Raw genomic sequence first — 16,445 nt, 5'->3', positions numbered from 1 at the left:
GTTCAGTGACATTCTGGGTAAGAGCAGTTGTAGGGGTGTTTACCAGGAAGACTAACCTGTTAAATTCCTTGAGGCTGAGACATGCTAGACACAATTCAGAAGTACAGAGGAACCAGCGATGAATGAATTGGCCTTATCTAGCTTGCTTTTGCTGGCTTGGTTGCTACAGGAGGAAGAATGGGTTAACCTGACATTCCTTCCTTCCTCAACTGCAACACAAGTTACATAGGTGGTACTTGACTGATCAGCACCCCCTGACCACACAGCTCAGTGCATCGTGCAGGCACAGTGAGCAGTCAGTAAATGTTTGAGGGGTGAGTGGAGGAAGCTGCCATAACAGTCAGGCTTACTTACTCCACCATCCCTCTGCTGTCTGCACGAAAGACATGGTAGAGTGATTAAAGAATGTGTGTGTGTGTGTCAGTATATGTATCCTTTGCAGTTTCAACTCAATACAGTAATTTGTACATTCTTGATTCAATAAGTATTTATTGAGCACCTACCATTTTGTTGCCTGCTATGTAACACTACCCTGTCCCTTTTGGTGTGGAGCCCTAGGGAAAGTTCTGCCTGTTGTCACACTTTCTGAACTTAAAAATTCTCACTACCTTTTCCGAACTACACACACACAAGTAATCTTCCTCTTCCACAGTCTTGTCTATTTCTTTTTGTATTTCAGGATTCTAACATATCAGAAGATGGAGCCAAGAGCCAGAATGGTGCCTGTGACTCAGATCAACTGCTGTTTTTTCCCCGACAGAACCTCTGGCCTCTGGAAACCTACATTAAACAACAATCTCTGACAGCGCTTCCTCCACAATCCTTGATTCCATCACTGGAAACTTGAGAACCAACTCTAACCACCCCCACCCCCAGGTGAGGGCACTGATAGCAATTACGGAGAACTTCACAGCTGCCCCCAAGTCCATTTCCCCTCACACTTGACTAAAATCTGACCACGTTTCTATTTTTACTGTGTAAAAATAAATCAAATATACCTAGTCCTGTGTCCTAGATACAGCAGGGAGAGGGGAGAGAAGGGATAAAAGAAGTTGAAAGCTAGAATGGGAATGAGAGGCAAAAGAGAGCTAAGATTCTAAGGTCAGACAACTGTGAAGGAGGGGGCACATACTGGGAGTAAACTTGACTACCAGCAAGGGTCTGGTGTGGTGGGAAAGTGCACGAGTTCAGTCAAACCCAGCATCGGCACTTAACCGATTGACTTTCAATCACTTACCTTCTCTGACCTTAAATTCCTCATCTGTAAGATTTAGAGGTCTCTTAGGGCCCTCTTAAAACACCACGAATATGAAGGACTCCAGGAAGTGCTCTCTGCAGATTCTCTGTTCCAGCCCTTGAAGTTGTTATATTTATTAATTCTAATAGTTTGTCGCTATTGTTGCCCTTTACCATGTACCATATATTAGGTGAGTTATACAAAATTAATTTAACCTTAACGATTGGGAGTGATACTATTATTCCCATTTCATAGATGAGAAAACTGAAGCATAGAAATTAAATAATTTACCCACAATTACGTAGTGAATGGCAGGCAGATTCAGGATTTAAATTACTAGGTCTGTTTTGGTTCCAAATCTATGCTCGTGTTTTCTACCTGCCAGTAAAGACTATATTTAAAAAAAAAAAGATTCATTGTTAAAAAGGGAATTACTATTCCTTCAGGTCCGTTTTTCTCCCTCTCTTTCTCTAGAGTTTCCTGCTCCCGTCCTCCAAGCCGCAGGACACCTATTGCTACTTGGGGCTGGAACTGCAGGTCTCAGGATTGCGTGTGTAACAGTGTAGGTCTTCCGGACAGGCGGAACCACCCACATCGCTGCTCGTGCTGTGTAGGGTGTGCCTCTCCGCAGTTCCTAGAGGTAGTCCCAGGGAAGAGTGGCAGCTTTAACAACCAATAGACATGAACGTTGAGGGGCCAGAAGCCAATGAGGAATCTGGTGAAGGAAATGCAGCGATCATTTGAGGATGTAGGCATTGGTCTGAAAGAACATGGGACTGTGTCAGAGGTGGCGGCGGCTCCGGCTCCCAGGGTTACAAGCCTGCGGGCTGCACACGGTGCGTGAGGTACCCAAAAAGTTCCGAGCCAGCCCAAAGTCCAAGGTGTAGACTCTCATCCCAGTCTGACCACCCTGTGCTCCCACCCTGAGTCCCCGGCTACCCTAGGCTTTTTATGCACTTTTTCCTAGTGTCAACAGCCTGGGGAGCGTAGGACCCCCAACGTAGGACCCTGTATCTCTTAAAGACTAGAGAGAGGACCGCGGCCACTTATATATCACCTCCCACCATCCCATAGCTCAAGAATAACTGATTGGGGCCTGTGTTACCTCCTAACATCTTTCCTTCCAGGCAGCTGTGCCGAACCCTCCACACTGGTTGGTAGAGCGGCTTGGCCTTTTTGAGGAGCTATGGGCTACTCAGGTAAAGAAGGTAGCAAGCATAGCAGAAAAGGAACACCGGACTATTAAGATAGCGCTTCCCGGAGGCCAGAAGGTGGAGGCAGTGGCATGGAACACAACCCCTTACCAACTAGCCCAGCAGATCAGGTACCAGGCCCATTCTCTACCTACCAGTATTCTACGTCTGAATTTCCTTCCCCTGGACCAGAGCAGGGGAAGAAAACTGCTTCTTTCTGTTCCATCCCATCAAGCTAGCTTTTCTTAAGGATTCGTCTTTATCTGCATTAGTTTCAGAGTCTCTGCTCTTTCCCTGTTATCCTTGGGGTGGGAGGAGAGAAAGGATAGGTTTTATTGCTCCGGTAACACATTTCCCCTTTGCATGTTTGAAGTTCATACGAGATTAGTCCCTCCTTCCCCCGTGGATTGTAATCTTGTCTGTTTCTTTATTCCTGCCCCCGCACCCGCACTGAAGTTCAACCCTGGCAAATACTGCAGTGGCTGCTCAGGTGAATGGAGAACCTTATGATCTGGAGCGGCCCTTGGAGACAGATTGTGACCTCAGATTTCTGACATTTGATTCTGCAGAGGGGAAAGCAGTAAGTTTCTTCCTTATCGCAAATACAGCAGCTACTGAACTAAGAGACATTTAAATGTGTGTTTCTAACTTTTTTTTTTGCCTTAGTATCTCTATTTACACTTGAGAAGAAGACCTACCACAGATTGCTTGTCTTGACCATTCCTAGCTAAGCTGGAAACTTATGAGGAAAGTGTTTACTTAGCCTAGATCTGTTATACACAGACATCATTTGTGTTCATGAAAGGGAAAGATAATAAGTTGAAAACAGCAGGATGATATGCCAGTTCAGTGCTCCCGGCTCTTGAGACGCCCATCATAAGTCATCTGTAGCATGTATTTAATTCTAACACGGCTTCCACAGCTGAGCACACAGCCTGGCCCTCTGTCCATTTTGTCCTCTTCGTGTCAGCTTAGGTAATGTAGGCCTCATCTGTTAAGGTGCAGAAAGATGAAGTTCTCACTATCACCTATCTACAAATGGTCACCAAATCCTAAAGCGGTGGTTGCATCACACTGGATTCCTGATATAGGGGGAAAAAACGGGGGGATGCTGAGTAGACCCTTTAAAAATCAGTCTTGCCCTGGCTAGTGTGGCTCAGTGGATCGAGAGCCAGCCTCCAAACCAACGGGTCCTGAGTTTGATTCCCGGTCAAGGCACGTACCTGGGTTACAGGCCGGGACCCTAGCTGCAGGTGCATGGGAGGCAGCCACACACTGATGTTTCTCTCCCTCTCTCTCTCTTTCCTCCTCTCTCCCCCTCTCTCTGGAATTAAATAAATAAAAACTTAAAATAAATCAGTCTTAACAAACTAGGTTACCCTGAAGCCCTAAAAGGAATGTTACAGGAGAGCAAAGGAAAACCAACTGGGCTTCTACAACTGGGAAGGGAAGCCTGGAGGAGTGGGGCTGGGGGTACTCTCTTCGGTGCTCTGCCCCTACTGACCTCCAGTATGTGGTAATCCTAGAAGAGCCATACTAAGTTCACACCAGACTCTCGGAGGAGAAAATCAGAAACTAGGAGTTACAGGGGAAGGTTATGAACTCGTGAACCCCTTTCTCGTGAATCCAGGTGTTCTGGCACTCCAGCACCCACGTCCTGGGGGCAGCGGCAGAACAACTCCTCGGTGCTGTCCTCTGCCGAGGTCCCAGCACAGAATGTGGCTTCTACCACGATTTCTTCCTGGGAAAAGACCGGTGAGTAGTCCACGGAAGGAGGAGAATGGTTTCTTTTTTAGGGACTTTGTCATATTTTTTCAGGTTTTTTGAGGTATAATTGACAAAATTGTAATATTTTTTAAGTGTACAAGGTGATAATTTGATATTTGTATACCTTGTGAAAGGATTCCTACAATCTAGTTAATTTGTCACCTCACTTTTTGTGTGTATGTGTGAGAACGCTTAAGCTCTACTCTTGGCAGATTTCAGCTGTGCGGTACAGAATTATCAGCTGGTCACCATGCCAGGCGTTAGCGCCTCAGACCGCACTCAGTTCGCGTCCTTCCACTGGAGTGGTTTCCGAGGCCCTTTTCTGGGGCCTTGGGCATGTTCAGTCTGGCGGAGCAAGCTGGGAAAGGGCCTCCAGGTCCCCGCTGTTACTTTGGTGTCACCTTCTCCATTGGTCTGTGTTCTTTCTCTTCTGTCTAATGCTCCTCAAACCTTATCTTTTCTAGCCTTTAGGAATTCTTCAACTTTTACTTCATAACTATTGCTTTAATTTTGTCCATCCAGATTGCCTGTACTCAACTTTTAATTTTATACATTGAGCATTTGCTCCAGCTATAAAGTTTGCACCTGATTTCCTGTTAAAGTTTTCCCTTAGTTTGCCTAAAAGCAGATAATTCAGGATGTTTCTCGAAGGCAGGATGGCACCTCCTAGCCAACAGGTATGTCACCCAGGTGATGCTTCTTAGGGGATGCAGACCAACCAATTCTCACCTTCCCAGGACTATCCGGGGCTCAGAGCTGCCTGTTTTGGAGCGAATTTGCCAGGAACTTACAGCTGCTGCTCAGCCCTTCCGGAGGCTAGAGGCTTCACGGGATCAGCTTCGCCAGCTCTTTAAGGTGCATTGGAATCCCACAATTTTAGGAGGAAATCAGAGGCATGAGGGAAGGGGTGACTCTCTCCCAGGACATCTTTGTGGGGATAGAGACCAGTCTCCACTCATCCATTCTTCCAGGATAACCCCTTTAAGCTTCGCCTGATTGAGGAGAAAGTGACAGGCCCAACGGCGACAGTGTATGGGTGAGAGTGGTCCAGACGAAGGGAATCCGGGAGAGGTGGGGCTGCGCCACGAGGGCCGGAAGTGGGGTGAGGGAAGGAAGACAGAAGGTAACCTGCTGCTCCAGAAACAGGAATGGGAACAGGACTTGGTTCTTATCTCCCATTGCTCTGTCTGTGGAGTAGTTTTCTTTATTTCCTCTTTCTGTCTGCTAAAGGCCATGGGAGGGAGAAAACCAGAAGCTCCAGAATTTGGCAACCACTGACTGACTCCTTCCTTCTCCCAGGTGTGGCATGTTGGTCGACCTTTGCCGGGGCCCCCACCTTCGGCATACAGGACAGATTGGAGGGCTGAAGCTGCTCACGGTCAGTGGTGAGGACAGGGTTAGGCTGAGACTCCTGTTTTCACTGGAGGGGGCAGGAAGATAATCCTCTCTCTCAGCCCCTTGATACTCTAATAGCTAAGGAGGGAATCCTAGAGGAGAAAGATACTTAGTCTCTGCCTTCTAGAAACTTTGAGTCTAACGGCAGATACTGGACACACTGCCAGGGCCCAGAAGCCAACACAAATTCCATAGTTAGGTGTCAGTGCTACAGGAGGGGGAGGGGGAGGGCACGGGCAGGCCGGACAAGGCCATGTAGGGAAGGCTCCTGTGAGTAGAGGGGTGTGAGATGCCGTTTAACAGGCACAGGGAAACTGTTCTACGTCGGGGGCATGTCTTTGATGAAAACGGTGTTCCTGGGCACGGGGAGTTACTAGATGGAATGGGAGCAGAGGGCGAGGTGAGGCAGACATGCAGAACAAAAAGCGCAGACTGAAAACCCAGCCAGCTGCGCCTTGCCCCAGCTCGGATGTCGCTGCAGTGTGTGGCCTTGGGTAAATCTCCTCACCCATTTCCCCCTTCTAGTAAACGAGGCTGTTAATTTCTGTCCCACCAGTAAATCCACATCTAGGGACAGAACCCGCTAGCGCAGAAGAAAGCGTCTGAGGAAAAGTTAAAGGCGCTGTAAAATGCAGGCTGTTTCTTACTAGTACTGTTGTTCGAGGACAGCACAAGCAGAGGCATTGGATTTCGTGTGGTCGGGGACAGGAGCTAGTGTGGGAGATTGAGTCTTCTGGCAGCTGTCTGGGGGGTTGATAAACAGATGGATAGGATGACATTCGACCAGATCTCAGGCTAGTCTCCGGAGCAGTCATTGATTGGAACAGGAAGGAGCTACGTACAGGGGTGCTGGCAGGGCAGCAGTGCTGAGGATGGGGAGAAAAAGAGGTGGCAGGATAGGGTTAGACCTGAGCAGGACATGGGTGGAAATCAGGAGTCGGGCCCCTCCAAGGCTGTAAACATCGCAGGGGTCTGCAGGACCAGCCTGCTGGTGTCGATGGTGGGAGAAGTAGTGCATACCTGTGAGGCCTACACTGAGAGTATCATTTGAGGTTTGCAAGAGAGGTTTGGTGTCTTCAGCCCTCTCCGTCTTCCCTTTGACTCCCGCTGTCCTCCCACAGAACTCGTCATCCTTATGGAAGTCCTCGGGCACCCCAGAGACACTGCAGAGAGTGTCCGGGATTTCCTTCCCCACAGCAGAGGAGCTGAGGGCCTGGGAAGAATGGAGGAAGGAAGCAGAGTTACGGGACCACCGGCGCATCGGGAAGGTACTGAGATTGGGGTAATGGGGGGCTGAGGATGAGGGTCGGAACAAGATGAAGGAACCTGATTGTGAAGCTGGGAGCCGATTCAGAACCCAACAGACTGAGCAGCTCCATCACTTGTTTCTTCTGGGTTCCAAGGCCCTCGCTTCCCCCTTGAAGTGACCACTGCCATTCCTGACCCCAGGAACAGGAGCTCTTTTTCTTCCACGAACTGAGTCCTGGGAGCTGCTTCTTCCTGCCGCGGGGGACAAGGGTGTATAATGCCCTGGTGTCCTTTATCAGGGTAAGGGGGGCCCAAGTCCAGGGGAAGGAAGATCAGGGAGGGGCCGAGGGCCTAGAAGAAGCCAAGTGTTAAAAAAGGAGGGCTTACAATAAACTAACAAACAAAATAGAACCATAGGCATGGGAACGTGGAACAGACTGACAGTGGCCAGAGGGGAGGGGGGAGGGGGTAATGGAAAGAAGGGGAAGGCACTAGACCATGAACATGTGTGAATGGCCCACGGACGTGGACAACAGTGTGGGAACTGAGTGCGGGACCGGGGCCTGGGATGGGTGGAGGAGGGCAAAGGGGGGAAAATTGGGAAAACTGTAATAGAAAAACAATAACAAAATGATTTAATTAGAAAAAGGAAGTAAAAGAGGGATTAGAAGCATAAACGTAAGTATTGTAAAGTGCTGGTGATGCTCATGAAGACACTGGAAACCTGTGGTCTGCAGTGGGGGGCGTAGAGAGTTCACGTGGTACTTAGCAGGCTGACTGTCATCAGCACAACCTGAGGACCCAGGAGAATCACACAGCTGCCGCCCGCCCTTCTCACCTCAAGGTCACGTTGACCTTTCACGTCTGTGCCCTCCTTTCCAGGCTGAGTACGCCCGCCGCGGTTTCTTAGAAGTGAAGACGCCCATGCTGTTTGCTACGAAACTCTGGGAACTCTCAGGACACTGGGAGCATTATCAGGAAGACATGTTCGCACTGCAGTCCGCAGGCTCTGACAGGCCCGCCAGCTCCCAGAGTGATCACCCCACGAGCCATCCCACAGACACGCTTGCCCTCAAGCCCATGAACTGCCCTGCGCACTGGTGAGCAGGGACCGGGAGGCCTGGGTCCTCCCAGGGCTGGGGCCGGGCACCCAGCTTGCTAAATATTCAGTACTAGGAAGCACCCTGAAGCGTATCAGGGCACTGATCTGAGTCCTGAATCTGCCCTCTTGCCAGCTGTGTGAATTGGGAAGATCACTGTGCCGCTCTAAGCCTCAGTCTCGTGTTGTGAACACCAAGGGTTTGGAATTACTGTCTAAGGTTCCCCTTCCAGCACAGTGCCTGTCACAGAACAGGTGCGCAGTAAATGCCGTCTCTTACTGTTGTTACTGGGAGATTCCCTTTGAGCCACGAAGGGCTCCCATTGTGATGAGCAGGACTGGCAGGACTCGGGGAGGGCACGCCAAGGCTGGAGAGGTCCTTAGCTGACGGCACAGGGAAAGGAAGTCTTCGGGGGCCAGTTTTTCCTGTGGCACTAACCTCTCCCCACCTCGACCTTAGCCTGATGTTTGCCCACCGGCCCAGATCCTGGCGAGAGCTGCCCCTGCGACTGGCAGACTTCGGGGCCCTGCACAGGGCTGAGGCCTCTGGCAGTCTGGGGGGACTGACCCGGCTGCGGTGTTTCCAGCAGGATGACGCTCACATCTTCTGTGCACCCGATCAGGTGGCCCTTCCCCCGCCCCACCAAGGCACCTTCATTCCCCTATGAGCCACCAACATTCCTGACCCTCAGCTGCCCTCCTTATTAAATACTGCAGTTCAGCCACGTGCTATCCCCAGCTTTCCCCTGTGTGTGTGCCCTCCACCTCCCCCAAACTACCGTCATCCCAGAGCCCTAGCTAGCACACCGCTCACCCACCCTTACTTCCTGCCCCAGCTGGAAGCAGAGATCCGAGGCTGCCTGGATTTCCTCCGCTCGGTCTATGCTGTCCTTGGCTTCTCCTTCCGCCTGGCACTGTCCACCCGGCCGTCTGGCTTCCTGGGAGAGCCTTGTCTTTGGGACCAGGCTGAGCAGGTGAGCAGGTGCTGGGGAAGCAGAGGCGGATAAACCCCTCTCTGATGGAAGAGGAGGCAGATGGGAGTCAGGGTGCTCAGGAGAGGCGTGTGCCGAGAGGGCCATCTGCGGGAGACCGGAGGGTTACGTTGCTCGTGAAGTCCTCTCTCCTCCCCTGTAAAGGTCCTTCAACAGGCCCTGGAAGAATTTGGGGAACCCTGGGACCTCAACCCCGGAGATGGTGCCTTCTATGGGCCTAAGGTAAGCTGGAAGCTTTATTGGACAGCGTTTGATTCAGTTTTTGTTTTGTGTTATTAGATATTTAATAGATAACTTGTGGTGGATATAAACAAGGGCAGTACAGTTCCTGCCCCGTGGACTTAGGATCTAGTGGGGGCTGTGAGGCCGTAGGTGCTGAGGGAGCCTGTCACTCAAGAGGGACAAGAAAGGCTTCCTGCAGGACTCTTTCCAATCTGAAACGTAAATGTCAGCGGAGTGAAGAGGTGTTTCAGGACGGAAGAGTGTAGGCGAGGCTAGGGAGGATGAAACTCACAGGGCAAGCTGGAAGAAGTGAAAGACATCAGGGGAGAAAAAGAGCTGAAAAGTGTCTGCTGGATTTAGTAAAAAAGCTGTTAGGTTTTGGGGGGATTTGTTTCTTTGTTTTTTATGTTACCAATGAATGTATTTGAGAAATCCAAATTACATGCATACAGAAGAAAATTGGTTACAAAACCATTACATTACTAAAATTTTTGCAGCGTTTTAAACATTTCCAATCGTGCAATAGTGATAAAGATCAAAAAAATGTATAGAGTTGATGGAAGCTCAACAAACAGGACTTAATATATTATACAACTGAAACCACAGTTGCACAGCACATCCAGTTCCCCAAATTTATCCGTGCATTATGAAATTGAAATGTATGCTATCTCCCCAAAAACGTTCCCTCCAACCCCATTTCCCAATTACCTTATCTACAAACCTTTTCATTTAACCTATTAAATCAGCTTTGATGGGTATATAATCTACAGGATAGTCTTCATTATTACTTCAGATCAGACACTGCCTTCCTTTCAAAAGGCATTTGAACTGCTGCCATTGTCTTTGAAAAGTCAAGCCTAAGAAACTGACCAAATTGGTACTCAACAATCTGGTGTAGTAGGTAATTCTGTCAACTATAATACCAGTAACCCATGTGTCCACACACTTGTAAAAGAAGGATTTCCTCTCTGGGAAATGTTACTTAGTAGGTCTCTGAAAGGAAAGTTGTATGACTCTGCTTTCTCATACAAAAGGGTTAGGTGACCCTAAATATTTACCCAGTTGGCTAAGAAGCTTACAGTTGAAATGTTTTTAAAATATTCAAATCCACAGGAGTAATTATGGAAATAAAATCTCAGCAGAACATAAGACACATACAGAATTACTTTTTTTAAAATATTTTTTTTATTTTTGGAGCGAGGGGAAGGGAGGGCGTAAGAGAAGGAAACACCGATGTGCTGGAGATACATCGATTGACTGCCTCTCGCGCGCCCCCAACTGGGGGCCTGGCCCGCAACCCAGGCACGTGCCCTGACGGGTAATCAAGCCCACACAGCCTTTCAGTCTGCAGGCCGGCACTCGATCCATACCAGCCAGGGCCAGAATTGCTCTTAAAGTGGCACATCCAAAATAAATCTAACAAGGAAACACAAAAATCAATTTAATAACAATTGGAAATCGTGTCCAGTGGGAAGTGCTTCTGTTAAAGTCATCAACCAAAATTAATGAATGGCAAAAGATTACTGTCTCAAAATATACTGAATTCATGTGTTAATATTACCATAAATTCAGGTTATCAATTAAGTTAAACAAATTTTAGAGCTATTGTTATAAGATAAATAAATGTACTTCATGATAAAAGCACAGCGGCAGCTAAAAGAAATTTGATAACATTTGTCACAAAATACAAACTTCCTTAATCATTCACAACCCAGGACAGTAAAATTTTCTTGGAAACTTCTTTAAAGGCTTGATTTAACATGCCAGGAAAAGTTATTTTTCAGTTAAGGTGGATTGATGTAAATTGGTGTGAGGTCAGTTGCACACCTGGAACCCAGCAGAAGTGCCGGCTGCTGACAATGCTTGTTTACCTGTAACGCAGCTGGACGTTAAACTGTGCAACTGCTGGCGCCAGTCTGCTTATAAAGGCGATGCTCTGGGTGCAAAGTGTTCTCGCAAACAGTGGGCAAGCAGGTTTCATTATTATATATTCAACAATAACCCTGAATTCATCAAACAAAGTCCGACAATATGGCTTCTTCAAGAGGAATATCAAAGAGTAAGAAATCTGTGGCATACAGGATGGAGCGAAAAAGCAGGTTTACAGTTGTATCCACTTTCAAATAAAATAATAATAATGCAAGAATGAACTCTATGTTTCACAAGTAGGTTTACAGTTGGGAGTATGCAAAGCAGTTTATTTTTGAATTATTGTTTATTAATTATTCGAAAGTAGATACAACTGTAAACCTACTTTTGCCCCACCCTGTATTTCATTACAAGCAATGAATTTCAGAATATTCTGTTGATTAGCACTTAATTTATCCAAGATAAAGCTCAGCAGAGGTAAACTATTTGACCCTTTGCAACGAGGACTTTTTTGTACATGTGGCAGGATGAAGCAAGGGAAGTAGCAGGCCAGGGGATACTCAGTGTAACAGGATAGGGACTGAAAGAGGAGAGGACACAACAGGTAGTGGCAGCTGCCCTGTAACAAACCTGGGGCCAGAGCGTTCTGCCTTCCTGGAGGGGCGGCAGCCTTTGGTGCAGGCTCGAAGCACTGCTGGTAAGAGCACTGGCCAACAAAGCACATTGGTAAAAGCTTGATGCTTCATGCACCCCAAGAAAAGGCAGAGCCAAGAAAGCAGAGCAGTAAACTGTGGATGAGGAGAGAGCCACACGGCCATGTCCAGTTTATCGTCATGAACTGGGCTGGGCCTGCCCCAGGGGGACACTGTCCAGCACAGAAAAGAGCAAAGCTGGGTGTCCAGAAAGACCAGGGTGAAGGCGGAGCTCGAGGCTCTTGGGTTTTGCAGGACCATTTTTGGTAAAGTGGAGACTGGGGGTGGAGTCAGAAGTGAATGAATGAGGCAGAAGAGAGTTACTGGGGCCTGAGTAGTCAGAGGCGAGACTTGAGAATGTGTGAATGCTGCGCTGAGAGGGCGCCTGTTTGGGTCAGGGAGAAGTTGAAGTTTAGGGGAAGTTCCTGGGGAGGCGCGAAGGGTGGGATGGAGGGCCCTCCACCCGACCAGAGGGGTAACCTTTGCCGTTGTTTTGGGGGCAGAAAGAAAGTCTGGAAGTAGATTCTGGGAAGTTCATAGGTGTGGAGATAGAAGTTGAGACATTTTCCCATCTCATGATACTAATTACCTGGGTTTTCCATGAAATGGGGAAGAGGATCATTTGGTGCAATGGGAATGGGGGAGAGGAGAGTTTGGGAGGGGGGCGGAAATGAGAAGAGAGAGGAGAAAGCTTGAAACTCCTGAAGGAGAACAGCGCCCAGCTGACCAAGGCAGCTGGAGGCCTGGGGCAGCAGCAGGGTCCAGCCGACTTGCCTGAGGTACAAGGCAGTGACTTGCATGGTGGCATCGGTCCCTGGTTTTGCACCTGCGCGGGGTGTGCTGCGTTGGGCGTGCCGCGTTGGGCAGCGCCGAGCGGTTGTGTTTCGGTGCCCCGGAGATGGAAGGGCGGGCACCATCAGGGTGGGGTTCCACCACGTGGATGTGACAGAGGAAGAACGAGCAGGGACAGCTGTGTGGGGAGGAGTCAAAGGCAGGAGGGGTCTGTAAGTGGGAAGGAAAAGAGGAATCGAGGAACCTGGACATTGAAGTGTTTTTAAAAGGAATCATCATCAGTGCTAGAAAACCGAGAGTTGGCGGTCAGAGCCGGGTGGGCCGTTGCAGAGGTGCGGCCTTTCCGGGCAGTGACGGGACGTGGGGGGTGGGGCTGTAGTGCGTGTGTGGACGAAGGTCTCTGAGATGAGGGGCTCAAGGAAATGAGAAGCCAGGGTAGGGATGGGTCATTCGTGTGAATGTCGGTGTCCTCTAATATTATAACACCACAATAAGTGGAAGGAGCCACGGAGACTGGCTGCCAGAGTCGCCAGTGGGTGAGTAGAGCATGATACAGCTGGGTGACATGTCTCTCCGAGCAGCCTGGGACACGGGTAGGTGGGAACGGGGGTGGCACAGACAATGGTGGATGCTGGGTCCGGGGTCTGCCATGCCTTCTGTGTCTCCCCAGATTGACGTGCACGTCCGCGACGCCCTGGGTCGGCCCCATCAGTGCGGGACAATCCAGCTTGACTTCCAGCTGCCCCTGAGATTTGACCTCCAGTACAAGGGGTACAGGGCCTGCCCATCCCCTTTCCCTTGGCTGCCCGTGGAATAGGTGGAGAACAACCTCCCATTCTACCTTTGACCCTAAAAATACCAAATTCTCCACACCCTCCCCTTCTGGGCCTGCATATTTCTAAAAACTGGAGGGTGATCTTGGTTACACAATTTGTGCCGCTTCCTCCATTCCATCCACCTCCCTTTTCCCTCCAAGGCAGGCGGGGGCCCTGGAGCGTCCAGTGCTCATTCACCGAGCAGTGCTGGGCTCTGTGGAAAGGATGCTGGGGGTGCTGGCGGAGAGCTGTGGCGGGAAATGGTGAGACCTCCGGCTCCAGACTTCTCCCTGACCCTCCAGCCGCATAGTGCATGCCCCAGGGCCTGGCCCCTTCAGAGTGCAGCTTCTGTCTCCTGCTTGATTCTGCTTGCTGCAGCCACACTCAAAGCCAGAGCCAGAATAAGTAATTTTCCCTTCCCTCTTCTCTCGCAACCAGGCCACTGTGGCTGTCCCCATTCCAGGTGATGGTCATCCCTGTGGGGACCGAGCAAGAGGAATATGCCCGGGAGGTGAGGAGCTGGGGGTAAGGACAGGGCTGAAGCGAGGCTAATGGATAGGATGGGAAGCGACCCCCGGGGCAGCACAGTGGGCACAGCAGTAGGAACCGGGAGACTGGGCGCGGATGGCTGCCGGCCTGTGTGCTGGAAAGTTCACATCTGAGGAATGAAACTATCCCTGCCTTGTGGGGATGTGTGAAAAAAATCATTTTTTAAAAGGTTGTATTTATTTTCAGAGACAAGGAAAGAGAGGGAGAGAAACAGCAATGTGTGAGGGAAATATCAGTTGGTTGCCTCTCCCACACCCCCAGCCACCCAGGCATGTGCCCTGCCTGGGAATCGAACTGGTGACCTTTCGGTCCACAGGCCCGAGCCCAATCCACTGAGCCACACCAGCCAGAGCAATGTATGCAGATTAAGTCCACATACATGAAATGCTGACAACAGAGCACTTGGCACAGAAGGCGGTGTGGATAAATGTTGGTTTTATTTTTCGTCTCTAGACAGAAGTGAGGATATGGGCTGTCCCCGAGACGAGCAGCTGGTGGGTCCAGTGGTGGCTAGAAGCAGGCAGTCGAGGGGATGACTGGCAGGTGGGGCTGCAGGAGGAGGCAGACAGAGGGGCTGCAGGGGGCCAGGGCAGGGCCTCTGCAGAGAGACGAGGAGGAGGGTCCTCCGTGTGGGCTGGTCAGCCTTGAGGCACAGGAAGGAGGACCATGTGGGGGCTTGGGGAAGTTTGGCATCAGACTGTTCTAGCTCCTCAGCCTTCCATTAAATTAAGTTGCTGTCACCAAACCTCTGTCCCAGGCACAGCAGAGCCTGTGGGCTGCAGGACTGGTTGGTGACCTGGACGCTGACCCCAAACTGACCCTCAGCCGGAGAGTCCGCCGGGCTCAGCTCACCAGCTACAATTTTCAGTTTGGTAAGAGACCAGGTCAGGCACCTGCCCCATACACTGTTCTTTCCTATTTATTAAGTTTAGTCATCTTCGTATTTGGCCCAGTTGGGGCTCCATTCCTGAGCTGGACAGGAGCCAGGATTCAGGATGCCTGAGCCATTTGGGCCCCAGGTTTCTTCGCCGCTACAGCTGCCCGTGACCCTCAGAACAGTTTCTTCTGACCCTTCCTATAGCCTGTGGTGTCTGTTAGGCTAATTAACCAAGGGAGCATCAGAGGGAAAGGGGCAGGAAGGGTTAACAAGGCATCAATTAGTTAGCTCTGTTTATTCTAGACATAGGCTAGTCAGCCCTACGGAGGAGGAGAAAGGTAAGGAGAAAAGGTAGCCCTGCCTGTCCCTTTTTTCGTTCTCCAAGGCTCAGAGCTCTGTCCTGAAAGCAAGGAGCAGAAACTCCTCAGCCAGATGACCTGATTCTCCAGTTTCACACCCACTCACCCACTCGCGCTGCGCTGCCAGCACCGAGAGCAGGCTGCCTCGTGGGCCGTGCACCCCGCCACCTCCCGTCCCTCTGACCTGCACACACGCGATTCTCTCTGGGTCTGCTCCTTGACCCCTGTGGTCTTTCTCTGGCTGACCCTACTATCTCTGACCCTGGGCTCCTGACTAGAAGTGATAAGGCATATAGGAGAATGTCTGGAACATTTTCTTATCTCCTCAGCAAGAGCAGGGAACTGAAGGGCAAGAGACAGCTAAATATATCCTTCCCTCAACCATATCTGGGCTTAGCTCTCACCCTTTCCAAAGATTTAGATCTCTTCAATTTCTGCATAGCAGAGGGAGAGCGCTTACGTGGAGGTACCCAAACCTCCCCCTTTCTTGCAGTGGTTGGCCAGAAAGAGCAGAGCAAGAGAACAGTGAACATTCGGACCCGAGATAATCGGCGACTTGGAGAACGGGACTTGGAGGAGGCTGTAGGGCGGCTGGTGGAGCTACAGAACGCCAGGGTCCCAAATGCTGAAGAAATGTTCTGAGCTTTTGTATGCTGCAGAGACAGAGGTCTGCCGGAGCCACCAGCCTCTGAACACGGCAGAGGCCAACCTAACTGACAGAGTCCAGAGTCCCCAGACCCTTTGGAACTCGTGTGGAGGCGTGAATCTACTCCCCTAGAAAGAATCGGGTCTGGAGGAAGCTGTGGCTCTTTGCATGGGAGGACAGTGAGACTAAAAATAATAAACTTGAAACTGCTGGGGTTGTGTCTTCATCTCTGGCTGCTGATGGGATCAGAGGTAAAAAGTCCGCCTCCCTCTTTTGTCCCAAGGTGTTGGGGAAATTGAAGAGGGCAGCCCAGGCCCTGGCTGGGTAGCTCAGTTGGTTAGAGCATCTTCCCAGTACATTCAGGTTACCCCAAGGTTATGGGTTCCATCCCTGCTCAGGGCACATATAAGAATCAACCAATGAATGCATAAATAAATGGAACAACAAATTGATGTTTCTCTGAAACCAATACATGCTTTTTTAAAAAGTAAGGAAACGGGCAGCCCAGGCCTCTTGCCGCTCGGGGAGCCCCTGGGATAGCTGTCCTGTCCCGACCCCAAACTCAGTGCCCCATTTCCCCAACCACGATTCGGCAGGTTGTCAGAGCCCCTCCTCCACGTGCAAATGGAGAAACTGAGGCATAGAGTAAGCTCCCAAACACCTCTTGAACCATATCTCAGAATCTGTTTCTCT

The 16,445-nt window shown here is 50.1% G+C and overlaps 1 protein-coding gene and 1 pseudogene across 1 annotated transcript; one reads left to right on the top strand and one right to left on the bottom strand.

The window, feature by feature from the left end:
* Positions 1–1,979: 1,979 nt before the first annotated feature.
* TARS2 (threonyl-tRNA synthetase 2, mitochondrial) lies at positions 1,980–15,963 on the top strand. The gene is made up of 18 exons (XM_045816709.1): positions 1,980–2,073; positions 2,365–2,561; positions 2,887–3,010; positions 4,061–4,185; positions 4,935–5,052; positions 5,169–5,233; positions 5,497–5,575; positions 6,714–6,860; positions 7,042–7,140; positions 7,723–7,940; positions 8,400–8,562; positions 8,776–8,913; positions 9,076–9,153; positions 13,177–13,277; positions 13,483–13,584; positions 13,760–13,832; positions 14,628–14,742; positions 15,600–15,963. The coding sequence occupies exons 1-18, from the start codon at positions 2,008–2,010 to the stop codon at positions 15,746–15,748; spliced, it is 2,157 nt and encodes a 718-aa protein (XP_045672665.1). The 5' UTR covers positions 1,980–2,007; the 3' UTR covers positions 15,749–15,963.
* On the bottom strand, positions 11,021–12,631 carry LOC123804560 (annotated as a pseudogene).
* Positions 15,964–16,445: the final 482 nt, after the last annotated feature.

Source organism: Phyllostomus hastatus, unplaced genomic scaffold, assembly GCF_019186645.2.
Source record: "Phyllostomus hastatus isolate PE091 unplaced genomic scaffold, TTU_PhHast_1.1 phas_scaffold_216, whole genome shotgun sequence".
In the NCBI taxonomy this organism is placed as follows: Eukaryota; Metazoa; Chordata; class Mammalia; order Chiroptera; family Phyllostomidae; genus Phyllostomus; species Phyllostomus hastatus.
The sequence above is the reverse complement of the archived record's forward strand: the minus strand, read 5'-3'. Positions and strand labels throughout refer to the sequence as shown.